The 27,316-nt window shown below is 43.9% G+C and overlaps 1 protein-coding gene across 1 annotated transcript in view; it reads left to right on the top strand.

The window, feature by feature from the left end:
- Positions 1-27,316, top strand: part of COL24A1 (collagen type XXIV alpha 1 chain) — a 333,005-nt gene extending 305,689 nt beyond the window's left edge. Inside the window, exons 57-60 of the mRNA XM_061633547.1 lie at positions 3,660-3,828; positions 12,357-12,466; positions 14,297-14,512; positions 26,233-27,316. Of these exons, the coding sequence (XP_061489531.1) occupies positions 3,660-3,828; positions 12,357-12,466; positions 14,297-14,512; positions 26,233-26,379 (642 nt within the window). The 3' untranslated portion in view covers positions 26,380-27,316. The remainder of the gene's footprint in view (positions 1-3,659; positions 3,829-12,356; positions 12,467-14,296; positions 14,513-26,232) is intronic.

Genomic DNA, 27,316 nt, shown 5'->3' with positions numbered 1-27,316 from the left:
TGCCTCCAGTCACAATTGCCAGCTCCCCAGGTACTTCGCACAATACCTGGACACGACAGCGTAAGCGGTGGATGCTCTGTCGCTACCATGGCCAGGTGGCCTATTGTACGCCTTCCCTCCAACACCACTGTTAGCCAGAACCTTGAGGAAGGCGCAGCGCAAGAGGGCACAGCGCGAGAGGGCACAGCTGGTTCTGATAGCACCATATTGGCCCCGTCGACCGTGGTTCTCGGATCTCCTTGCAATGTCGGTGATGGAGCCTTGGACACTTCCAGTCAGGCCAGACCTCCTATCCCAGGGCCCAGTATGGCATCAGGATCCCAATTGGCTCAAGCTAACAGCGTGGCTTTTGAACGGGGACATTTAAGGTCTGCTGGCCTGTCTGATGCTGTTATTGACATTATTTTGGCCTCGAGAAGACCATCTACCACTCATATATATCAACATACTTGGGTGGAATTCTCCAGGTGGTGTCAGTCCCAGCACCGCGATCCTTCCCAGGCCACAATACAACAGGTGCTGCAATTCCTTCATAGGGGCCTCATGATGGGGCTTAGACCCAACACCTTACATCGACATGCGTCCACTCTGTCATCCATTCTCTCAGTGTCCTCCAATGGTGCCACTATTGCCACACACCCGTTCATCAAACGCTTTCTGAGGGGAGCCGCTCTACGCTCACCGGCTGTAGTACATCGTTTTCCCTCATGGAGTTTGTCAAAGGTCCTGCAGGCTTTACAACGCCCTCGAGTTTCGGAATTGGGCGCATTGTCTTCTGCCCGCCATCTCTGTGTCTTCCACAAGGACTCTGTTGTACTGAAGACTGATCCTTCCTTCCGTCCCAAGGTCGATTCAGTTTTCCATTGCAACCAGGACATTATTCTGCCTTCCTTTTGTCCGAATCCTACCCATCCTCTCGAGAAGGCTTGGCATTCGTTGGATGTTCGGAGGGCTCTCAAGACCTACCTGTCTAGGACCCAGGATATACGATGATCCAAGTTTTTATTTGTATCCTTTCATCCACGTTCTATGGGGCATAAAGTAGCTAATTCCACCTTATCCCGCTGGTTGCGCGCATGTATTGCCTTAGCTTATGAGGCACTTAAGCTTCCAGTGCCAGCTAGCATAACAGCTCATTCTAGTAGGTCAGTGGCCACTACGGCTGCTTTTGCTACTAACGCTCCTGTTGCTGATATTTGTAGAGCTGCTGTTTGGTCTACCCCACATTCATTTATAAGGCATTACAAAATAGATCGTTATGCCTCTGCCGATGCCTCATTTGGCAGATGAGTGTTGCAACAGGTTCTTAATGATGATTAGGATGTGGGTGGTCCCTCCCTGTTATGGGCTGCTTTGGTACATCCCGCTTGATGGCAGTCCTTCTATGGAAAATGGACCATTGGTCTCACCTGAAGGGTGATTTTCATAGAACTGCCATCACGACCGTCCCAGATGGAGGATACCTAGATATATTTCTGGGGTTGCTTTATATATTCCTGTTACGCTATTATATGTTGATTTCCTAATGAAGTCAAGACTGCTATTACTGTTATGTTAGAGTCATATTATAATGAATATTGCTATTGTGTTATGTTCTTGCTGGTAGGCCCGTTGGCCTTTTTTCCTGCATTTTTAGATACCTCTCTTTAGACTCGCTGCAAATGAACTGGAGAGTGGGAGGGGCCTGACACCCCTAGTCTTGACTTCAAAACATTCTTGCCTTCGGACGATAGGTGGAGCTATAACCCGTTTGATGGCAGTCCTTCTATGAAAATCACCCTTCAGGTGAGACCAATGGTCCATTTAAAACACACAATATATGAATGACGTAGTGTTTTGTTTGTGGGGCTAGAGCTTGAGATAGGTACTCACAGTGCAAAGCAAAATTTACTGACTTTTTTTAGAAACTTTCCACTCAATCAGAAGTTGTTTTGTTGTTGCTGTTCATGTAATAAATGTGCTGGTGAGGTCATTCATTTGTTGTGCAGGATTGAAATGCTATTTTGCTATCACATTTTGTCAACAATCAGACCACAAGATTCTATTCCTGGTAAATGCTATTCCTCCAAATGTGTCCCCCACCACTACGAGTTCTATATGAAATACAGTTATATCAGTATCCCAGCCCCCTATTGATTTGTGTCAGTGTCCTCGCTCATGATACCTGTGGTATCGCTCAGGATGTGGTCATCATTTTAAAAGTTTTGTTTATATTAAATGTACTTTGAGAGCCTGACCCTACCACTTCATCACAAGAGCACCCACCTAACCTTTGAAAATGTAGCAAAAGTTAGCAAAGCTATTTCGTTTCTTCAATTCACAATTCATATTTATTGCCCTCTCCAGCACAGGAACACAAGTCTGCCTTGATCATCTTTTTGGTGTCAGGTTCCCCACCCCCACCCGAGGCTTTAGATGGACTGCACTGGTTTTGTTCTGCTGTTAGTGTGCTGCCTAAGCTTCCTGTAGCTTGGGAGTCGTTCTAGACTCTTCCCTTTCACTTGAGGCTCAAGTAGCCTCGTTGGCACGGAATGCGTTCTACCAACTTCGGTTGGTAGCCCAGCTACGTCCCTATCTGAGTAAGGAGGACCTTACATCGGTGGTACATGCTCTGGTAACCTCGCGTTTGGACTACTGCAATGCGCTCTACGTTGGGCTGCCTTTGAAGACAGTTCGGAAGCTGCAGCTAGTACAAAATGCGGCTGCCAGATTGTTGACAAGGACCATGCGGTCCGATCACATAACACCTGTTCTGGCACGCTTGCACTGGCTGCCAATATGCTTCCGGGCCAGATTCAAAGTGTTGGTATTAACCTATAAAGCCTTATATGGCATGGGACCACGATATCTGTTGGAACGCCTCTCCCGGTATGAACCCGCCCCATCACTGCGTTCTGCTTCGAAGGCCCTCCTCCAGGTTCCGACTCATAGAGAGGCCCGGAGGGTGGTGACAAGATCTAGGGCCTTCTCAGTGGTGGCCCCCGAACTGGAACAGTCTCCCCGAGGAGGTACGCTTGGCGCCAACACTGCTATCCTTTCGGCACCAAGTTAAATCCTTCCTCTTTCCCAATGCATTTTAACTTAAGCTATTGATTTTTCATTTGTTGTAATTGATTTTAGACTGTTTTATTGTTATATGTTTTTATTGTATTATATTGTGTATCTTAGTATTTTTGTTGTTCACCGCCCAGAGAGCTTCTGCTAGTCGGGCGGTATAAAAGTTTAATAAAAAAGAAAAAAAAAGAAAAAAAAAGTAGGTCTCTTTTTGAAAAAAAGGAAAAGTAGTGTGGTTACTTACTGCTGTACCATTGCGCATTCTTCTGATTACTTCTACACCTTATTATGTGTGAATAACGACTAGCTTTCCTGCAAAGGCAAAAATATTGTTGAGGTACATGGTGATTGTTTAGAAGGATTTTTCATCTATTTTTCCCCCCAGCATATGTAGATTTTGTTTTCTTTACGAATTCCCTTCTACTTTAAATAAATAAAAATCTCCCTCCCTCTCTGTTGTATAATTTTTACATCATTGTAACTTTTACTGTCTCTTCCAAATAAGTTGCCCTTTAATCTGAAAATCCAGTTTTGTGCATTATAGACACTATCCAGTTTAACATTTGGCCATGTCTCAGTACTATGTCATTTTTTTTTCTTGGCAGAGCTACCAAAATACTGAAGTAACATTACTGGATCACAGTGCTGAGATATTCAAAACATTACATTATCTTAGCAATTTACTGCACAGCATTAAGAACCCTCTGGGAACTCGAGATAACCCAGCACGTATCTGCAGGGATTTGCTTAACTGTGAACGTAAAGTGTCTGATGGTAAGTCCTCCATTGTCATTAAGTACTCTGAAATGAATCCTGATAATCATATCTGCTTTCCAAATAGTAGTCACCACTGGAAGCTGTTGCCAGATGGCCACCTGTGATAATTAATGCAGTTAAGTCACTAACAGCACAAACTACAAATAACACAGACCCAAGGGGATATTTTGTTTCACCCAACTTGTTAAAGGCTTTTAATGAATGGCAGGCACCAATACTAGATTCATTCTTTACCTGCATTGATAGTTCAGGAAAGATTCAAACTGAATGAAAGGAGGCAATAGTGGTCCCTATAGATAAAAAATGTGGAAAAGAAAATGTAGCAAGTTACAGACCTATTAGTTTGCTTGATGTCATTGGGGAAAACTGTGCTGGACATTTCCTAAGTTAGAGGACTAGGTAGTACCCAATAATATTCTGGCGTATGACTGTCCTAAGTGAAATAAAGGCCGGATGTGGATGTGGCCAGGGACAGCTTTGGTTTAAATTTGGGTGGGAGGCTACATGTGCCTGCTGTAGAACAAAAAGGTGGGGAAACCCCTGAAAAGCAATGATACTGTTCACAATGTTTTCCTTTTGGAAAGGAAAGGGGCTTCCCCTCTGCCTAGTGCCCACCCACCCAATCCCTTCCTCCTCCCTGCCCCTCCCCCGGGTCAGTGTTGGGCTACGACCTGGGAGACCAGGGTTTGAATCCCCACACAGCCATGGAGCTCACTGGGTGACCTTGGGCCAGTCACTACCTCTCAGCCTCACAGGAAGGCAATGATAAGACCATCTCTGAATAACATTTACCATGAAATTGGACAGCTATTCATAGGGTTACCATAAGTCAGGATCAACATGAAGGCATTCCATTTCCATTTTCAAACATGATTGCACAGAAATAACCCCACTGAACTCAAAAAGTATGCAAATGATCAAACCCACCTCCTCCCTCCTATCCCCTCCCTCTTGCCCCTTCCCTCCCCCTTCCTTTGCTGCTCCCTCTCCATCCCCATCCCCTTCCAATCCCCTCCTTCCCCCGACACTCTCTCCCCTTCCTTCTCCCCATTGTCAGTTTTACCTATCTTAAGCATGATTGCACGGGAGTAAATACCATTGAACTCTATAAGCATGCAAATGATCAGACCTGCCCTCCCCTCCCCCTTCCTTTGCCCCCTCCAATCTGCTCCTTCCCCCTTCTTCTCCTCCTCCTCCATGGTCAGTTTTACCTATCCTAACCATGATTGCATAGGAGTAAACCTTGAACTCAATAAGCATGCAAATGATCAGACCTGCTTTTCCCCTCCTTCCTCTCCCCTCTTCCTTCCTCCTCCCCCCTCCCCTCTTCCTTCTTCCTCCTCCCCTGCCAACTCCAGCACTCCCTCCCCCTGGTCAGTTTTACCTATCCTAAGCATGATTGCATGAGAATAAATCCCACTGAACTCAATAAACATGCAAATGATCAAACCTGCCCTCCCCCTCTGCCCCTCCCCATCCCCTGTGGTCTGTTTCACCTATCCTAGGCATGATTGCAGGGGAGTAAATCCCACTGAACTCAATAAGCATGGAAATGATCAATCCAATCTCAGCAAATTTGCACAGGATCCCATTTCTTATCTCCCAGATTAAAAAGCAGAGAAATTCACTAATAGGCAAAAACCCTTGTGGTTTAAGAATGTACCTATAGCCCACAGATATTTCTATCAAACTTGAAAAAGCAGGGAAATTGGGCAGCTATAGTGAATGCAGCAGGGGAACAGGAGACCTGGCGTCCTCTCTGAGATATTGTACTGCCCTACAAATTTGTCAAAATGCAAACACAATTTGGGTTGGTCTTTTTACAGTCCAATCCACTGCCAGTGTAGCTTGGAAGAATTTGGTAAAATGTGCCTCTGAGCATATGGTGAGTGGTGGCAACATCTGCAATCAGCCCAAATAATAGAAAGAAGACATGTGCTGTGCTGATCTTGTTTTAGCAGGGAGGAAGCAACATTCAGACAGTTGATATAGTTCAGATGGTCACTTTAAATACGTCTGATTTACTTTGCAATTTTAGCAAAGTTTCCTATAGGAAATCATTTCCTTTTGTCATTGCCATTATTACACAAATGTTTTTGGAGTTTTTTTAGTGTAAATTTTGCAAAGTGTTGCTGTACTTCACATATTCACAGGAACAGAAACAAAAGGAAATGATTTCCTATAGGAAACTTTACTACATCGACAAAAATATGGCAGAAAAAAAGAGGTGGATCATTAAACCATGCAGCAGGATTTTGAGCAGCTAAATAACCATTTAACTTGGCTTCTGAACTGTTGCACTGGAGTACCTGATGACAGATGGCATTAAGGAAATTCTGGTGTAGATAGTACAAACCTTCATAAGGTTGTTTCCCCCTTTTAGGATGCACACCTTAACGTGGTGAGGGGATTTGAGAGTGTTGAAGTTGAGAGCAATGCCATCAGGAGTCTAGATCAAGAGGCTAGACTCCTAGCAGGGGCACCCAAGGTGGAATGGTCAAATCTAAAACACCAGACTAAGATGCATCCAAACTCAGAGGAAGGCAATGGTAAACCACCTCTGAATACCTCTTACAATGAAAACCCCATGAACAGAGTATCCAAAATACAACACGAGATAGTGCTGGGAGATGAGACCCCCCCCAGGTCAGAAGGCACTCACCAAGCTACTGGGGAAAAACAAAGGACGAGTAGCACTGTGACTAATCATGCAGCTGGGTCAAAGCTGAAAGGAAGCCCAGAGGCTGATGTGCACAGATGCGAAAGGAGAGTCCAGAGTCGTATGACGCACACAATAGGAACATGGAATGTAAGAAACATGAACCAGGGAAAGTTAGAAATTGTCAAGCAAGAAATGGAGTGTACCAACATTACAATACTTGGCGTGAGTGAAGTAAAACGGATGGGAATGGGACATTTTCAATCAGGCAATTACAAAATACCTTATGCAGGATATGAGAAATTAAGAAGAAACTGTTGCTTTAATAGTGAGGACTGATATAGCAAAATCAATTAGGAGCTACAATGCAAGGTCTGAGCGAATGATATAAATGAGATTAAATGGGAAATGTATTAACACAACTATCATCCGAGTCTACGCTCCAATGGCAAACACAGAAGAAGAAGAATTGGAGAGATTTTATGCAGAAGTACAGGAGGAAATTGATCACACACCAAAACAAGATGTTCTGATAATCATGGGGGCTGGAATGCAAAAGGAGGGAACAAAGAAGAACTAGGAATTGTGGGGAAATGGGGCTTAAGAGACAGAAATGAAGCAGGAGAAAGACTTACTGAATTCTGTGAAGCCAATAATTTGTTTCTTGCAAACACATTTTTTGAGCAACCAAAAAGATGACTGTACATGTGGACATCACCAAATGGTTAATATAGGAATCAAATTGATTATATAATTAGGAGCAGAAGATGGAGAAATGCCATACTTTCTGCTAAAACAAGATCAGGAGCAGACTGCGGTACAGATCATGAACTGGTAACATCAAAAATCAGAGTAAAGCTAAAGAAGAGGAACAAAGCAATCATAATGCCAAAATACAATTTAAATAACATCCTGGAAGCAAATAAAGATCAAATAAGGAACACATTTGAGGTTTTAAACTTAGTTGACAGAGAACCAGAAGACCTATGGAGACATTATCAGTGAAGAATGCAAAAAGACAATACCTGTGGTTAAAAAGAGAGAAAGACCTCAATGGATGACTGAAGAAACTCTTCAAATGGTTAAAGAGAGAAGGAAAACAAAAGCAAAAGGAGATAGAAACACGGTTAGAACCGTAAATGCAACAATACAGTGACTAGTACGTAGGGACAAAGAACTACTACCATAGTTATTGTATAGAAATAAAAGAGGACAACAAAAAGGGAAGAACAAGAGCCCTATTCGAAAAGGTTAGAGAAATGAAAGAGAAATTTAAACCGAGAGTAGGGATGTTGAATAATCAACAGGGGAACACACTGACTGACCGAGATGAAATAAAAGGAAGATGGAAGCAATACACTGAAGAACTCTATAAAAGAGATACAAGGATGACAGATTCATTCACGGAGGAACCATATGATGAAGAACCAGAAATTATAGAATGTGAGGTAAAAGCTGCTGTTAAAATACTTGGAAGAAACAAATCACCAGGAACAGATGGCATACCAATAGAGTTGCTATAAGCAACAGACTGAATCTGTCCAAATCTTGACAAAAATTTGTCAAGAAATATGGAAAACTAAACAATGGCCCACAGACTGGAAGCATTCAATATATATCCCAATTCCAAAGAAAGGGTATCCCAGGGAATGCAGTAATTATCCAACTATTGCCATGCAAGTAAAGTAATGCTCAAGATTCTACAACAAAGCCTCTTACCATATATGGAGCAAGAAATGCCAGATGTCCAAGCTGGATTTAGAAAGGGAAGAGGCACCAGAGATCATATTGCAAACATACGTTGGATAACGGAATGGAGCAAGGAATTTCAGAAGAAAATCACCCTGTGCTTTATAGATTACAGCAAAGCCTTTGACTATGTAGCTCATGAAAAACTGTGGAATGCATTAAAAGAAATGGGGGTGCCACAGCATCTGATTGTACTGATGCGCAACCTATACTCTGGACAAGAGGCTACTGTCAGGACAGAATATGGAGAAACCGATTAGTTCCCAATAAGAAAGGGTGTGAGACAGGGGTGTGTTTTATCACCCTATTTGTTTAATCTGAACGCAGAACATATCATACGGAAAGCAGGATTGAACCAAGATGAAGAAGGTGTGAAAATTGGAGGGAGAAATATCAATAATTTAAGATATGCAGACGATACCATACTACTAGCAGAAACCAGTAATGATTTGGAATGAATGCTGATGAAAGTTAAAGAGGAAAGCACAAAAGCAGGACTACAGCTGAACATCAAAAATGCTAAAGTAATGACAACAGAAGATTTATGTAACTTTAAAGTTGACAATGAGGACATTGAACTTGTCAAGGATTATCAATACATCGGCACAGTTATTAACCAAAATGGAGACAATAGTCAAGAAATCAGAAGGCTAGGACTGGGAAGGGCAGCTATGAGAGAACTAGAAAAGGTCCTCAAATGCAAAGATGTATCACTGAACACCAAAGTCAAGATCATTCAGACCATGGTATTCCCAATCTCTATGTATGGATGTGAAATCAATTCATTTGAAATGTGTTGGAGGAGAGCTTTGCGCATACGATGGACTGCAAAAAAGACAAATAATTGGGTGTTAGAACAAATTAAACCAGAACTGTCACTAGAAACCAAAATGATGAAACTGAGGTTATCATACTTTGGACATATAATGAGAAGACATGATTCACTAGAAAAGACAAGAATGCTGGGAAAAACAGAAGGGAGTAGAAAAAGAGGAAGGCCAAACAAAAGATGGATTGATTCCCTAAAGGAAGCTACAGACCTGAATTTACAAGATCTGAACAGGGTGGTTCATGACAGATGCTCTTGGAGGTCACTGATTCATAGGGTCGCCATAAGTCGTAATCGACTTGAAGGCACATAAAAGTGAATTTTTATTAATTTCAAAGCCTTTTTATTGGTCAATGTCATATGATAATGAAGACAGACTTTTGTATTTCAAATAGGAGGTTATATTCTGTTTCTATTTTGGGTGCATTAACAATTGAATCTGAAACTGCAGTTTGATGTAAAATCAGACTGATTACAATATGTTGCTACTTCAGCAATGACTCTAGCTGTTGGAAAAAAGAGGATGCATGTTTTCAGCCTGCTCTGTTTAAACCACTTTATTTAAGGCAAGGTGGGCATGGTCAATTAAAAACATAGAGCACACCTAGAATTTTGATGTAAAATTAGATTGATTATAATACGTCGCAACTTAAGCAATGACTCTAGCTGTTAGAAAAAACAAACTTGGCCTGCATGTGTTCAGCCAGCTATTCAACCACTCCACTTAAGGGTAGGCATGGTCAATTAAAAACATAGACCACACCTAGAAATTTGCTAGAATCTATTTCACTTCCCACTGTTTTATCTTGTGCAAACTGAGACACTCCTTAGGTTCACTGGAGACTATTCTGTGTATGGAGACTATTCTGCAAAATAGTCAGTGTCATTATTTCACAATTGTTTTTTGAGGTGTTTTAGTGTAAATTATGCGAAGTGTTGCTGTACTTCACATATTCACAGAAAGAAGCAAAAGAAAATAATTTACCATAGGAACAAACTAAAATTGCAAAGTAAGACAAACATTTAAAGTGTGGTGTAGTGGTTAGAGTGTTGGACTACGACCTGGGAGACCAGGGTTTGAATCCCTACACATCTATGAAGCTCACTGGGTGACCTTGGGCCAGTCAATGTCTCTCAGCCTCAGAGGAAGGCAATGGTAAACCACCTCTGAATACTGTTTACCATGAAAACCGTATTCATAGGGTCGCCATAAGTTGGGATCGAGTTGAAGGCAGTCCATTTCCATTTTTTTTTATCTGAACTATATCGTCTTCATATTGTTGCTACCTCCCTGCTAAAACAAGATCAGCACAGCACATGTCTTGTTTCTGTTATCTGGGCTGATTGCAGGTGTTGCCACCACTTGCTCAGAGGCACGTTACCAAATTCTTCCAAGCTACACAGCAAGTGGATTGGACTGTGAAAGACCAACCCAAATGGTGTTTTCATTTTTACAAATTTGTAGGGCAGTACAATATCTCAGAGAGGAGATCAGGTCTCATGCTCCCTTGGTGCATTCACTAGAGCTGCCCAATTTCCCTGCTTTTTCAAGTTTGATAGAAATACCTGTTGGCTATAGGTCCATTCTTAAACCACAAGGGTTTTTTGCCTGTTAGTGAATAATACTCAAACTCTGTATGTAGTTTTCCCTTTGATACTATACAGAGAGTGTGGTTTGAGGGAAAAATTGAGGAACTGTAAATAGATAATTACTTAAGAAGGCTGGTCTGGTCTGCTCTGGTGTGCTCTGGTCTGGTGGCACCTGAGGCCACCCCCTTGCTGAAGCTAAGCAGGTCTGGTGTGGTCAGTGTCTGGATAGGAGACGACCTGGGAACCATATGTATGCTGTCTTGGGTTCTATGATTAAAGAAAGGTAGGATATAAATGTATTTAATTAATAAATAAATAATAGGTTTTACTCATTGTATACATATACCAAACAAAAACTTCTTTAACTAATTTACCATATAAATTTAACTAATGTATCATATATGCTTTCTTCTGGGTTTAATTTATTTTATTCCTTCATTTATAATTCATCTTTCCTCTAAGCAGTTCAAGGTGACATACATGGTTGTCCCCATTTTATCCTCACCACAACCCTGTGAGGTAAGTTAGACTAGGAGATAGTGATTGGCCCAAGGTCACCCAGTGAGCTTCATGGCTGGATGTGATTTTGAACCCGGGTCTCCCAGATGCTAGAACAGTCTCTAATCGCTACACTAGTGCTCTTTACTTTGTGTTCAGATATTACTTCATAATGAGTGGCACAAATCTGAAGCCATTTAACACATATTTTCCCATGCAGTCTGCCCATCTGTTCACAAAGCACTTAAGGCATTGCACAGTCATTATTTTATTTAAGAAATTATTGCAGACTTGTAAAGTTTTAGTTGTGTGTATATACAATTTTTATTCTTTGAAGGACATGCGTTCCTCTAGCAATGAACCACTCATCTACAGTGCAATTCTTTAAATTCATCTGGATTTTTAAATTCATGCTGGATTAGGCCAAATGGCCATGTAATCCAGCATCCTGTTCTCACAGTGGCCAACCAGATGCCTGTGGGAAGCCCAAAAGCAGAACCTAAGTACAACAGCACTCTGCCCTCCTCTGGTTTCTAGCAACTGGTATTCAGAAGCATACTGCCTCTGACAGTGGAGACAGAGTAGAGCTATCACGGCTAGTAGTCACTGATAGCCTTATCCTCCATGAATGTGTCTTTTAGAGCCATCCAGGTTGGTGGCCATAACTGCCTCCTGCGGCAACAAATTCCATAGTTTAATGATGTGCAGTGTAAAGAAATACTTTCTTTTCTTTGCCAGCTATCTGGGGACTTGGTTATTTTGAGGTTCTGTTTTCAGGTTGGAAGGTTGCTGCCCCTGCAGCAAGGTTCCCCTCTCCTACATTTGAATGGATGTCCTGCCACTGTTTCAGGATTGGGCTAGCATGAACATTGTCCTCTAAAAGACAAATTATTCTCACTGCCTTGTACAACCCTTTGGCTGTTGTCACTGTGAAGCCAATTGAACAAAGGAGAGAAAACCTTGCAAAACTTTTTAGTACACCTTTTGTTACTCCTAATTCTCTCAACTTAGTTGAGCCCAAGCTCTTATCAACTTCCCCCCTCCCTCCCTATCTTGGAAGTTGGAAACATAAGGACAGAAACTTTTGTTTTTCTTTCTAAAAAGCATTTAATATTTTAAATTTGTTTTAAAAGCTAAGGATTTAAGCTGGAAAGAACAGGTATTTTAGAATTTTTTGCCTTTTCCTTCCCCAATTGATAGGAAAATACTGGATTGATCCAAATATTGGATGTCCTTCTGATGCCATTGAGGTTTTCTGCAACTTCACTGCTGGTGGCCAGACATGCTTATCACCTGTCTCTGTGGCTAAGGTATATTGGTCTCTTCTATGAGACCCACATCTTTTGATTTCCACTTACGTCTTTTTACAGAACCTCACTGTATGTTTATTACAGCTGAAATGTCCTGAGAGTTTGTTGACATTGGATAAAAATCAAATAGTTGTGTTGCTACATCTGAAAAGCATTAAACTAAAACACTACATTAGGGCCACCGAGTATTGCTAATGCAATATGCAAACATTTTGGAGCTAAACTTTACATTACTTGCATCCTTGTGCAACATCAGTGTGATGGCCCCTTCACTGATCGCCAAGCATCCTTAGGAGAGGGTGCCTTGCAGCAGAAAAGGGATGGGGGGGGAAGTGTGTTTAACCCTTCTCCCACCAGCTGCTGTTCTCCCTGCAGGGTTGAATTTCTCCCCCTTAAAAATCCCCGTTCCTCGCAGCTGTTTTTCTCCCTGCAGCGTTGCATCTCATGTTTGCAAAACAAATCAGGTTCAGACCACTAGCAAGGAGGAGTCTTTATAAGGAAGGATAGACTGTTAGGCTAATGTTATACGTAGCTGCAGTGAAACATGCAGTTTGCCCATGAGCTAGCAGCCTGTTCCTTAGACTGGATGTCCAAAGGGGAAAGAAAGGGAAAAAATGATGTTTCTGAATGATTACATGATGGTAAGCACCACTTATTGTTGTCAGCAGCAGTCTTAACACTGAAATGCAAGTGGTTCTGTATGGCAAGTTCCTTATTAATAGAGCAATTCACATTCCAGGAGGCCAGCAGAAAGTTCCAGGGAATCCTTCTCCTGCTTGGGAGCCGTCAGCCTGGTTGAATGCTGGCTCCATTAGGAGCCACACGCACAAACCGGCGGGGAAGTGCCGGCTCCAACAAACAGGCCTCCCAGGGAGTAAGCTCTCCCTGTAGGCCACAATCGGAAATAATTAAAGATTATTTTACTGCACCAGCCTTTTGACCAGTGGAGTTTGCAGGGGGATTGGGACCCAGGGGAGGTCTCTGAACATGAGGAGGATCTCGCATAAGTCCCCCCCCCTTGCAGATCTGCCCCCGGAATGCCCTGTTTTCAGGGCTTCTGCCAGCTTCCACCAGCCCTCCATCCACAGGGCTGGCTGTACCCGGTGGTGCCAGCAGGCTCCTGCAGTGCCGCAGGTCAGCCGCAGTGGAGGGCTGCTGCCAGCACAGCCAGAGATCTGCAGCATCCAATTCACCCCAGCCGGTGGAAAGGTGATTTGGATTGCACCCTAAGTTCTCAAGTTACACAGAGTACAGAACCTTCATTATTAATACAATGATAGTGATTATTCAGTAATTTCTGTTGTTCACTGTGTCACTGAATCCTGGCTCCCAAAATGGTTGATTTAATGGAAAAACTGTAAAAAAGATGGGGAGTGCCATTAAAATGCTGTTATACCCTAGCACACAAACTAAAGCACAAAACCATATTGTACACAGCTGAAGAAACGTTGGAAAACACTAGCAAAGTGTCAACGCAAGGCCATAAGTAGGACCCATATGGGAGTGATATCTTGAAGAACAGGCATTCCTTCAAAGAATGTAATCTTATTTTCTCCATTCACATTATGAACTGCATGCTGTAATCTTCCTACTTATATTTATATTGTGCAAGCTTTTTGTAAGGAGGACATATTTCTGTGCAGAGTAATATGCATGTTTTGTCTAAATAATTTACTTTAACAGATTAAATGTCAATAGTTTGTTATACCAGTGGAAAGAAATGTTTATTAAGCATTTGTAAAGGTATTTCTAAACTGCATGGGTTCATCATGCTTTTGTGGCTGTGAAGTAGTCTGATTTTCTGTACTAATGTGTGTTTTGTTAAAACAGTTGGAGTTTGGCATTGGAAAAGTACAGATGAACTTTCTTCATTTACTGAGTTCAGAAGCAATCCATTCTATCACAGTTCACTGTCTAAACACCCCAGTGTGGGGGACTAATGAAATACGTGCTCAGAGGCCATTCGTGAGCTTCAAAGGATGGAATGGCCAAATGTTTGAAGGAAACACTCTGCTTGAACCACAAGTGCTTCTAGATGAATGCATGGTAAACCACCTACTGGCATTATTAAAATGTACAATGAAAGTAGTGTTTAGTTTTAATTAATATAGATAGGGTTCAAGCTCTGGATGTTTACTTTACCCACTACTACAACACTTAGGTTAAGATTTTCCTCAAATGAAGCTGATACTTATTTCATAAAGAATGCTAATACACACATGCGAAGTCAAAATGTACTGTACATATTATGACATGTCTTGACATGTGTCCTAAAGCTCAGAGTAGCTGTGGTGCTGCAGAGAATCTCCACTTTTTTTTAAGCATCAGATTCTAGGAACCTACAGCATTATTCTTAATTATTCATTGATTCTCTTTAGAGAAGCTTCTATACTATTCTTCACCCCATGGTCACTGGGCAGGTTACAGCATTTCAAGTACATACACCAGACGTAGCTAGCTTGGTGCCCTTCAGTTGTTGCTGGACTAAAATGCCCATCATCCCTGACCATTGGCTGTGCTGACTGAGGCTGATGGGAGTTGTAGTCTGACATCTGGAGGGCACCACACTGGCTACCCCTGATCAAACCATATTTAGAATCCCAGTGCCCTAAATCATTGGTGGCCAATATTTGGGGCTAGTGTGCTACAGGTCAAGTCCAAAGTACGAAATAGCTACAGTGCCTCTCTCTTGCATGCATGCGTGCATGCACACGCACACACTATCATCTGGTGACTTGGAACAATTTTGACTCTACCAGAAAGCAAGCAAGACCCTCCGTGGCACAGAGAGGTAAGCGGCGGTAACTCAGGCGAAGCTCTGCTCATGGCCAGATTTCGATTCCAACGGAAGGAGGAAGTCGAATCTCCGGTAAAAGGGGTTGAGGTCCACTCAGCCTTCCATCCATCCGTGGTCGGTAAAATGAGTACCCGGCATATGCTGGGGGGTAAAGAAAGGCCAGGGAAGGGACTGGCAATCCCACCCCATATATACGGTCTGCCTAGTAAACGTCGCAAGACATCACCCTAAGAGTCAGAAATGACTCGCACTATAAGTGCAGAGACACCTTTACCTTTTAGAAAGCAAGCATTAGTGTTGCATAGGAAGGATAAAGAGGAATACAGAGGTCACGAGACCTTCTGCTCTAGTGCACATGTGCCAGAAATGCCAACTACTTCTGCTACTTAAACATGTGCACCTGTGCCAAAGATGGGCCTCGCATGTCCCAAATCAACGACAGAACTCAAAATGTTTTTTTAAAAATCGGAATGTTTGATACTGTTTCATGGAAACTTGGAAGAGCTTATCCCCCCCCCCAATGCCTATTGGATCACCTATGGTTTATGAACAAGATGTTACACTCCCAATACTTCATGCTTTTTATTTGAGAAAGCCAAGAAATATCCATTTACACAAGATCTGGCCTTGTCATCAATTGTTCTATGCAACTCTCAGATAAATGTGCAGATCAGTGGCAGGATGATAAGCCCTTAAAAAGCTGGAAGCTGTGTAAAGGAGGTGCAAAAATGCTACCAAATTAGTATTTTACATTTGCTTAAATTTCTTGCAATTTCCACACACAGTTCTTACATTTATGATGTATTATATTTATATCCTAGCCTTACTCCAAACAGCTCAGGTTTACATATATGAGGATATCCCATTTTATCCACACAACAGTCCTGTGAGGTAGATCAGATTGAATGACAGTAGTTAGACCAGGGTCAGTCAATGAATTTAATCATACAGGAATTTGAAACTAGATTTCTGCAGTTCTATTCCCTATCCACTAAATCACACTGGCTCTTTATGATTTTGGTAAATGTAGACTGGTGATATAAAAAATAGGCAGTGTAAAGTTACTGAAAAATGCAGTTTTTCTGTGAGGTTCTCTGAGATCTCTCTTCTGTAGGAAACTATGTAGTGTAGACCAGTGGTTCCCAACCTTTATGAGTACTGGACCCCTTTTGTAAGCTCAAAAAAATTTGTGACACCACCCCCACACACACTAATTGTAATTTTAGTCTCTTTTAATGGAAAAAATGGTGCGTGGCAAAAATCACATCTCCAAATATCCCTTTCTATAAAAAGCTCCCTGCAAACAGGGAGGTGTTGCTTTCTTTTCTTAATACAAAGGTCCAATCAAATTGGTATCCCTGTCCCCCCACACACACAGTCTGACAATGTACAGTCCTGTCTCCCAACACCAGTGGGTTACAGTGTTGGGTTAAGATCCAGGTTCAAATCCCCACCCAGTCACAAAGCCCACTGGGTGACCTTGGACCAGACATTTGCTAGATAGTGCTGGAGGACATTCCTCAGTAGGGATGACTCCTCCTACTGGTCGTGACAGGCAGGGTCTCTAAGCTTCTTTGTAGCCTCTCCTGTGGGAGGAGTTGTCCCTCTCTCCAGACCGGCCCTGCCTGCGGTCAGTGAAGGTCTAGAGTTAATCTCTCCTCTCTATTAGAGCTTCTTTCTTTCGCTTTCTGATTCTTCCTCTTAGCGTTTTTTCTTATGCTAATTTTCCCCTCTCCTTACGTTGGTTTTATTCCTCCCTGCCTGTTTCCTTCTCCTTCCCTACCTTCACTCCGTGGGGCTGGGGTTTGTGAGGCTAGGCTGAACCCGGCTGGGTTCACAGGCGTCGGAAAGGAGGCCGAAGAAGGGCAGAGCGCGGCTAGCTGCAGCATACCAGCAGAGCAGCAGCCGCCCAGACGGGAGTCTGTCGCCTCGCTCCGCGGAGCCGCGTTTCTGCAACCCTCGCGTTCAGCGGGATCGCGGCTCCTGGCTCCCCCCCCACTTCACCAAAGGCTTGCCTCGTCGTGGGAGAACGTCTCAGCAGGGGGTTGAGCGGCGCCCGCTAATGTGGCTCGCCTGTAAAGTGATTCCCGCGCTTTTCCCTCAGCGTCAGGGAGTCAAGGCCGCCATATTATGGCCTCACCCGCTTCCTCTCCGCCTTCCCGCCAAGAGCCCTGCCACGTGGGGAAGGCAAGGGACCTAGAGGACTCTCAGCAATCAGTCTTCTCTCCGTCCCAGAGCATAGACAGCGGGGGGATGAATCTCCTAGATGAAGGTATGGATGTTTTTCCCCCCCACTCTGTTTCCCAAATTTATGACCTGGGTTAAAGAGCTCATTGCTTCTGAAGTCAGTGGCTCTCTCTCACACGCACGTAAAAGTAAGAAGCGCAAACATTTGAGGAAGCGTCTCCACAGGGGAAAGCGGAGGCGCTTATCCTACTCCACAGGCTCCAGCAGGGAGGACAGGCATAGCAGCTCATCTTTAAGAGACAGCCACTCCAGGTCCTCTTCCCTTTCCAATCAAGACATGAGGCGGGGGGGCTCACCCCCACCCTCCTACATTTTACACAGTGAGCCAGCTAAGGATGCACCCAGGGGTGACAAGGAGCACCTGAGTCATAGCGCGTTGGGGGGGTAGCAAGGCGTTCCTCCCCACAGACTCATGCAGGTCCCTCATCCTCAATGGTTCGGGATCGGCAGGCATAGGCACAGTCGCCCAGGCAGGCTCCTGTGCCACAGGTGGTACTATCAGATTCTGAACTACTTGAGCAGGACAGGGAAGAGGGGGAGCTTTCGGGTGAGGAAATAGAAGTCACCCAGATGCAACCCAGACTCTTTGCTCCAGAGGTTTTTCAGCCGCTCCTTTCCAAGGCCCGCAGAGTGCTACAACTGCCAGAGGCTGAGGCGGGAGGCGATGCACCCACTCAGTCAGCCTCGGCAGGTGCAAAAAAGGCCTTCCCCTCCATGGACACTAAGCAGGTTTCAGTTCCCTTTCCCCAGGCGTTTGATGACGTGTGGGATGCTGAATGGTCATCACCATGCAAACCAAAGCCACCTGCCAAGTGGGCAAAGAAACATTACGTCTTTGCCGACAGGATCATAGCAAGACTGCGTTTTCCCACAGTGGACCCGCCTATTGCTGCTCTTGCTAGCTCTGCAGTGATCCCAACAGAAGGGGAGGGGGGGCCTAAGGACCAGTGCGACAAGCGAGTTGAAGGGGCTCTTTGCAGGAGCTTTGAGGCAGATGCAGTAGGCTTCAGAGCCGCAGCCACTTCCTCAGTTTTCTCCAGAGTGGTTTTTATGTGGGCTGAAGAGTTTGGGGCATGGGACGATGTCCCAAAATTTGTAAAGGATGGGTTAAAGAAAATGGCGTACGCCTCGGCCCTGTCAGCCGACGCATCCATGGATGCCCTACAGTTTGCAGCGCGCTCTATGGCTGCCTCCACCGTGGCACGGCGTAACATTTGGCTCAGGCAGTGGCCTGTGGACTCAGAGTCACAGACCCGCCTCACTGCCCTACCTTTTTCAGGTTCTAAGCTGTTTGGGGAGCCTCTAGAGGCCCACCTGGTGGAACCTAGGGACAAGAAGAAAGCACTCCCTATGGCCAGAAGAGAGGAACGGAAGGGCAGGCAGAACCAGTTTTTTTGTTCCTCAAAACAGCTCTCTAGATTTCGCAGTCAGCATTCCAACAGGCTTCGCTGGGACAGACAAGACAAAGGGGGTGGACACGCTTCCTCCTCTAAACCGGGAGGCACCCCATTCTCCTCAGGGAGGAACCAGAAGGGAGTCCAAAAGGGCTCCTCCTCCTGACTGGCGGTTGCCAGAGGCCTCTCGCGGAGCGGGAGCAAGGCTTCTAGAGTTTGCCCCCTGCTGGAGAGGCATCACCTCAGACAAATGGGTGCTGGACACGGTGTCCATGGGATATGCTATAGAGTTTCTTCGCATTCCACACAACCGGTTTCGACCCACCCCAAGGTCTCGAAGGCCGGAGAAGCACCTGCGCTACCTGGAAGCTATCCAGCACCTGCTGAACATCCGGGCAATAGAGCCAGTAGTTCCCTCAGAGAGGAACTCGGGTATATTCAATTTTTTTTCTTAGTCGACAAAAGGAATGGCTGACCTCTGTGGACCTCTCCGAGGCGTATCTACACATTCCAATCTGCAGACAACAACAGACACTTCCAGTACAGGGCCTTGCCGTTCGGCCTTTCCTCAGCACCAAGGGTTTTCACCAAGGTACTGGGGGTTCTGGTGGCACATCTCAGAACAATGGGGATATGCGTGCATCCCTATCTGGATGACATCTTGGTGAGAGCACCATCCTGGGACCAGTCACACACAGGTACCCATCTCACTGTATCATGGCTCCAAGGGCTGGGCTTCATAGTGAACTTGGAGCAGAGCATGCTGACCCCATCCCAAACTATTCCGCTCTTGGGGGCGATCCTGGACATGCAACATTTCCGCATGAGGCTCACCGAAGATAGGGCTTTGAGACTTCAGCTGTTGCTTCAGGAAGCAGTTGCTGCACCAGCATTGGACCTGATGAGGCTAACTCGGCTTTTGGGGTCCATGGTGTCGGCATACGACCTAGTTCAGTGGGCCCAGTTTCACTCAAGAGCTCTACAACAGATCTTTCTGCCCTACCAGGAGGCAATTCTCCTACGACACAGACGCTCGGTCTCCATGCCTCCAACAATACGGACAGAGCTCCGGTGGTGGCTGGAACCTCAGAGGTTGGCCCACGGAGTCAGCCTGGAAGATCCTCCACGCATAATCATGAGCTCAGATGCGAGCTTGTACGGATGGGGGGCTCACCTGGACCATAGTGTAGCCCTGGGGACATGGTCTGCAATGGAGGCGGAGCTCAATATAAATATATTGGAGTTACAGGCCATCAGACTGGGGCTACAGGTCTTCGCCCCAGAGATCAAGGGGAAGCATCACCGCATACGCACCGACAACTCATCGGCGAAATCTTATGTCCACAGACAAGGGGGCACGAGATTGAAGGGCCTAATGCTCGAGGCGGAGCGCCTGTTCAAATGGACGTAGAGGCATCTTGCCTCGCTGAAGGCCGAACACCTGGCGGGCACAAACAACTTTGTAGCCGACTGGCTCAGCAGGACAGCCATCAAGAAGGCAGAATGGCAACTGAACCCAGAAGTTTTCCAACAGGTGGTGCGCAGGTGGGGAGAACCAGTAGTGGATCTCTTTGCCACACCCGTAAACACACAGCTAGACAGGTTCTTCACAAGAAATCCGTGTCACCAGGCTCGGCACAAACGCACTAGTCACACCGTGGCCACAAGGCCTCCTGTATGCCTTTCCTCCGTTTGGGCTGATACAACGCACGATCCAGCGGGTTTGGACCTTGAAGGCGGAATTTATTATAGTGACACCCCATTGGCCTCGACGTCCCTGGTTTCCGGACCTACTGAACATGTCAGTCAAGACACCCTGGCAGGTACCCTCTCAAACGGATCTTCTGATTCAGGGACCAGTCTGCCATCCTCGACTAGAGCTGTTCCGGCTAACAGCTTGGAGACTGAGCGGTTGTGGTTGAGCGGTAAGGGCTTTAAGGGGAAAGTGCTTGACACGCTACTGGCCTCGCGTAGACAGTCCACGAACTGGGTTTACTCGTCCACGTGGAAGGTTTTCTTGTCCTGGTGCTCTGCAAATACAGTGGAACCTTAGTCTCGAGACATCAGGGGTCCCCTAGGGTTCCTCCAGTCGGGCCTAGATAAGGGTCTGAGCGCGACCACAATCAAGAGACAAGCTGCAGCTCTTAGCAGCATTTTGTTATGCCTGGGGGGGCCCCTGCTTTCCTCCAACCCATTCCTTAAATGTTTTTTTTTTAAGAGGGGTGACGCTGGTTTCCCCATCAATGATTCACAGGTTTCCAAACTGGAACCTTACCTGGGTGCTGACGGCGTTGACAGGACCGCCATTTGAACCGATGGCTACCTGCTCTCTGAACCTCTTGACATTCAAAACAGTTTTTCTGGTTTCCATTACATCGGCCCGCAGAGTTTCCGAGTTGGGGGCATTATCTTTGGACCCTCAACTGTACGTGTTCCACCAGGACAAGGTGGTCCTCCGACCAGACCCGGCATTCCTACCTAAAATCAATTCTGTTTTCCATAGGTCGCAGAAAGTGGTTCTCCATTCTGCCCCGCTCCCTCCTGTGCCCAGGAACGTAGGTGGCACTCAGTTGATGTGAGGAGGGCTCTTCGTTTCTACCTGGATCGTACCTTAGAGTTCAGGAGGTCTGAGGCCCTCTTTGTGGCCTTCTCTGGGAAATCAAAGGGGTGTAAGGTAACAACCTACTCTATCTCACGCTGGCTCAGAGCGGCTATAGCACATGCATATGAAGCTCTGGGTAGGGAACCTCCATTGGGTACCACAGCACACTCAATTAGGGGGGCAGCGGCTTCAGCAGCGTTTAAGGGGGGTTCCCCATAATGGATATCTGTAGGGCGGCTACATGGGCTTCTCCACAAGCTTTTATCAGGCACTATAAAATGGACTCATTCTCATCAGCTGATGCTGCATTTGGCAGGAAGGTGCTCCAGAAGGTGTTGCCTCCTAGCTAGAGGAATCCCACCCGGAGTCCTAGTACACTGCTCTGTCATATCCCTACTGAGGAATGTCCTCCAGCACTATCTAGCAAAAATGGAAATTTTACTCACCGTGAATTTCTATTTGTAGATAGTGCTGGAGGACATTCCACCCACCTCTCATTCCTCTGCTTCAACCTTCTGGAGCGGGAGGGGGAGTTGGGGCTTCTGCCAGCGCCTTACATTTGCACACGTTGTTTAGTATTGTGTGTTTCCCTTCATGTGTGACCTGTCTTCCAGCACGTTGGTTCCGTGTTGGTCTGTCGCTTTTCTTCAGCTTCTCCTGGTATAGGCTTCCACTCTAGGGACGTCTGGGAAGATGTGGATATGGGGCCTGAGGAGGGTTCCTGGCTCTGTCAGTTCAGTCTGGAGAGAGGGACGACTCCTCCCACAGGAGAGGCTACAAAGAAGCTTAGAGACCCTGCCTGTCACGACCAGTAGGAGGAGTCATCCCTACTGAGGAATGTCCTCCAGCACTATCTACAAATAGAAATTCACGGTGAGTAGGACTTCCGGGAAGGGTGACTTAGCCTGTGCCTGCTTTTGAGACGGGCTCCTGCCTCAAAAGAAGCTTATTCAGATATATCAGTCAGTTTTTTCTTTTTTTTTTGACTGATTAAACTTCTCCCGGGTAGGGAGAAACGAAGAGATTAACCTCAAAGCCTATTTTTGTTGGGACGACCAGATCTCATTAATTTATGGGACGAGGTCTAGCCGACGAAGGTGGGACGGATTTTCAACAGCAAGCTCTATCTGTTAAAGCGAAAGTTCATCTTATCTTCTAAGAGAGAACGTACTAACAGGCAAGCACCCTTCTTTCTATATTTTTCTTTTACTTGACTTAAATTGTTGCTGTTTAAAAGAGATTTGCCAGATTGATCGGTTTTTGACATCTCACTGGGGAGCCGTAACTTCTCTCTGCTACGCACTAATTAATAGCTTATCTCTGTTTTTGTTGCAAAAAGCTGTCCTGGATTTGCATTCTAAAGATACACACAGAAGAGGGATTTCTATTCCAGATTTTTATTTTGAAAAATATTATACTGTTTTGAGACTACTCTCTTTTTGGTCTATTTTATTTTGACGAATCTGTTTCTTGACGATTGCCATTAATTGCTTCGATCCTGGGAACTGCATTTTGTTTACTTAACTATTGGAGAGATAAGGCTGTCTGCTCTGTTTATACTGTGATGTCACCAAGTTTGGAGTATTAACCCAATTGTTGCTGAAATAAGAAGTGGTTTTCCTATATTTTTCTTTTAAAATGGCAATTAAGAAAGTGGCTGAGAATCTGGAAATAACTATGTTTCAGAGAATAATGAATGAGATTGAGATAACGAAAATTGAATTGAGTAAAATGAAGCAGGAGATTAAAGATATAAGGGTCCCTGTGAGAGAGGTGACCCTGGAAGGGGTCCCTGTGAGAGAGGAGACCCCGGAGATTGGAATAGGGGTCCCTGTGAGAGAGGAGACCCTGGAGACTGGAATAGGGGTCCCTGTGAGAGAGGAGATCCCGGAGATTGGAACAAACGTGGAACAGGAACAAGATTTGGAGTCTATGGACTTTAGAAATAAAATCTATTGTTTGGAACTTAATGTTATCTCTGAAGAAATTAATGAAGATTCTAGAGATAAAGTTATCAATGGCATGGATTATCTTCTGGACTGGAATGATGTGATGGAGCCCAATATAGAGAAAATCTATGGAATTAACTGCAGCCATGTGACAATGGAAAAACTTTTAAGAGATGACCCAGTGTATTTTGAAAAAAAGAACAGAGATATGATTTTACAGCAGTATTTCAGCAACTTATTCAGAATGGATGGCAAGAAAATATTTGGGATAGAGGTAATTCCCATCAGACTCTTATTATATGACTATGGCTTTGACAGCAAGATTATTATGGAATACTGATAATGGAAGATTGGATATTGAAATTACTGGACTTAACAAGACTACTGAAGATGGAAGATGGAAAATGGAACTAATAGAGATAATAGAACAATGGCTACTGAAATTACTGAACCTAACAGATTCTGATGTGATGGATTAATTGAAATGTTTATTTTGACTATGGTTATGACAATAAGATTATCATAATTAGTAATGAGATGGATTAATCGATATGCTTATCTGGAAAAAAAAAATTGATAGATATATTTCTTAAAGAATTGAAACCTCTCTTTGACTTTTTGTGGAAAGAATAAAGTAATGTTTATGAGATTTGATGATTAAGTAAGATAACTACTGGAGGAAAGTGATTTTATAATATGACTTAAGAGACAGGATTGCTATATATTATAGACTTATAACTGATTTGATCTTTGACAAATGGGAAGTCAATATTTTACTCTTTATTTTTTATTTTTGTTTTTTTTTTTTTTTCTCTTCTTTTCTTTTTTTCTTTTTGTTTAACTGTTTTTGATTTTGTTTTTTGTCTTTGAATGTTTTGTGATTTTGTCTTGTATGTTTTATGAAAATCTGAATAAAAATTATTGAAAAAAAAAAAAAGAAATTCACGGTGAGTAAAATTTCCATTTTCTCTCAGCCTGACCTATCTCACAGCGTTTGTGTAAGGATAAAATGGAAAGTGGAGGGACCATGTGCACCACCACCTTGAGCAACTTTGAGGAAAGGTGGGATATAAATGCAACAATAATTAATTAAATAAATACATGTCAGCTGCAGTATGTGGACCCCAGCCTCTGCCAACCAGCTGAGATTATTATTATTATAAAGAAGAAGAAGCAGTGGTAGTGGTGGGGATGCTAGATTGAGAAGACAAAAGGATGGATAGATTGAGGAGGAAGTTAGTGCTTTCAGGTCTTGGGATGAACACCAGAACTGATGACTTGGTTAGCATGCACTTAGGGAATGAGAGTGGAGCAGAAAACAGAACAGCACACGTATATACATAAACACACTTGATCCTCCAGCAAACACCTGCAGGCGTGCATGCATTTGGGCACGTGGGAGGCGTGAAGCCCTCAACTGCTGTAGCATCTTGGAGAGAGAGATTGGGGGTGCAGAGTGTAGGTGGAAGAAAGGGGGGATGTTGGCACACACACTTAGCCTCAGAGATGGGGGGGCAAGCAAATCCTGAGCTTCTTAACTGCTCCTTGGCTCCATCTAGGCCAAAGGTGAGATCTGGGTGGTCTTGCAAATAAGAATAATTTTTAAAAGGAGGTGGAAACGAAGCAGGAGCCGAGAAAGACAGGGAGGCTGGCTCCCAAGAAAGAAAGGGGAAAGCAGCCTTTCCTTGCAGCCTTGCTTCTTTTTGCTTCAAGAAAAGCCCTCTCATCTCGTTCTGAGCAAGGGCGCCATCAGGAGCAGTAGTGCAAGGAGCTGGTAGCTGGTGATAGTAATCGTCTCTTATTCCTGGTACCTTCACCCGCAGCCTCCTTTGGCATCTGCCACGTGTTTTATAGACAGATGCCTGCCCTTGGTGCGCCTGAAAGAAGCTCTGGCCCTTCAGCAAAAGTCTACCCCTCTCGTTTGGAGCAAGGGGGAGGTGTCATCTGCAGCGGCAGTGGGGAGCAGACAGCCTCCAGGCAGTGAAGACTTTTGTAAAAATAATAATAAATACTTCATTTCTTTGCTGTTTGCAGCCCTCTCTGGATTACTTCACAGCCCCCCTGGGGGTCACAGGCCCCAGGTTGGGAACCACTGGTATAGACATTTCCTGCAGTGTTTCACAGATCTCTGTCTGCAAGGATTTCACTTTTCAATGGCCTTTACTGTGCTCACAACTTTGAGTAGTTGTGGGGAAAAAGGAACTGCAAATTTCAAGACTTTCAAAGCACTCTTTGATCCCAGACATTGCTTTTCTGATAGTTTATAGATTGCATAGATTTCATAGACAGTTTTGATTCAAATATTGTAAGTCCTAAAGTATTTAGTAAGAACTAGTTTTTAGTTTTTCGTAACTTTTTAAAGTGTTTTTAGAACTGAACATATTATCAAAGAGGTAGATCAGTCCACATTTCAATTCCTTACTGGATTTTCTTCATGGTGCTGTTTTTTTCACATCACTGAGAAAGTATAAAGTAATATAACAAATCCTGTACACATTAATATACAAGACCAGGGATGAGCTGAAAAAAAATGATGCAGCCATGTTATTAAAACTAACCATGTATGGATCTGGTCACTGCCTAGATAGGAGCTATCTGGATACCCCATGTTGTATCCTGCCTTGAGCTCCTTGGAGAAAGGCAGTATAAAATGCAATAAGTAAATTGACCTTTGTTTTGTTTTTCTCTCGAAAGCCTAGGCAAGAGTAAGATCTGTCGATGCATGGAAGCTTCTTATTAATATGCTTTAGTTAACACTCCCGTTATATGTATTACAGATTCAAGATGGTGGCTGGCATAAAACCCAATTCCTTTTTCATACTCAAGACACCAATCACCTTCCAGTTGTTCAGGTGCATACATTTCCTCATCTCAAACAAGGACAACAGCATTACATAGAAAGTGGCCCAGTGTGTTTTCTCTAGGCTTCTGAATGTTGTTGGGTTTCTCCCATTACCATGGATTTGCTGCAAGAAATGATTGCAAAACTACCGAAGAAATGTAAAGAAAAATGTTGGTGATTTCTAAATGAATATCAGGAAGAAAAAGACTTCCTCCTAAGGAGATGTTGCTTTAAAAAGAGAGAGAGAGACCTTGACAACATTAATAAAATATTTAATTTTTCATGGGTGCTTTTTATATTATTCCCTGGAACTGAAAACACTACATATATCTGGAAATTCTTCAGGAAACTGAGTGTTTTTAACCTTCGTAACAGCACTGTCCGGGACATCTTAAGGAAAGATAGTGGTGCAGTACTAAGGAGCAACTCTGGCTAATGCTCCCAAATGTGCAATAGCTTGTATTATAATTTGTATGACAATCAGTTATGCCACTATAAAACAATTTTTTTCCTCAAACACTTAAGTTGTATTACAGTCCTTTGTGGACCCAGACGTCTTAACAGATGATACACTACCTCTTATGTGTTTCCTGTTTGTGTTGCCTGGTGCTCTCTGTATAACTCAAAAGAATTTGTGGCCTCAGTCAAGATTATTTGGATCCTTTTTTATTACATTTTCAGACTGTATGTGCTGGTTACATCAAGAGAACTTTTCATTGTAAAATTGTGTCTTTAAAAATATTTGGTCACATACTTCATTATGAGTGAAAACATTATTTATGTGAAAATCTTGTTTAAAATGTTTCTGTCTGTAGACATGGAAGTGGTACATGAGGTAGGACAGTGTTTCTGGTGCTTATAGAAAGAGCAGGATTTTGTTGTTGTAGAAGGGCCACACAGAGTAGTCCTTTTTTAGGTTTTTGGACTGCAGTTAAAGGTTTTTAGCTATCAAAGGCCATCTGCAATGATGTATGTGTAAATAAACTGTTGAAAATGTTAACACAGCATATATTTAAATG

This window comes from Rhineura floridana, chromosome 6 (genome assembly GCF_030035675.1).
Source record: "Rhineura floridana isolate rRhiFlo1 chromosome 6, rRhiFlo1.hap2, whole genome shotgun sequence".
In the NCBI taxonomy this organism is placed as follows: domain Eukaryota; kingdom Metazoa; phylum Chordata; class Lepidosauria; order Squamata; family Rhineuridae; genus Rhineura; species Rhineura floridana.
Note: the sequence above shows the minus strand (reverse complement) of the source record. Positions and strands in the feature narration are given on the sequence as shown.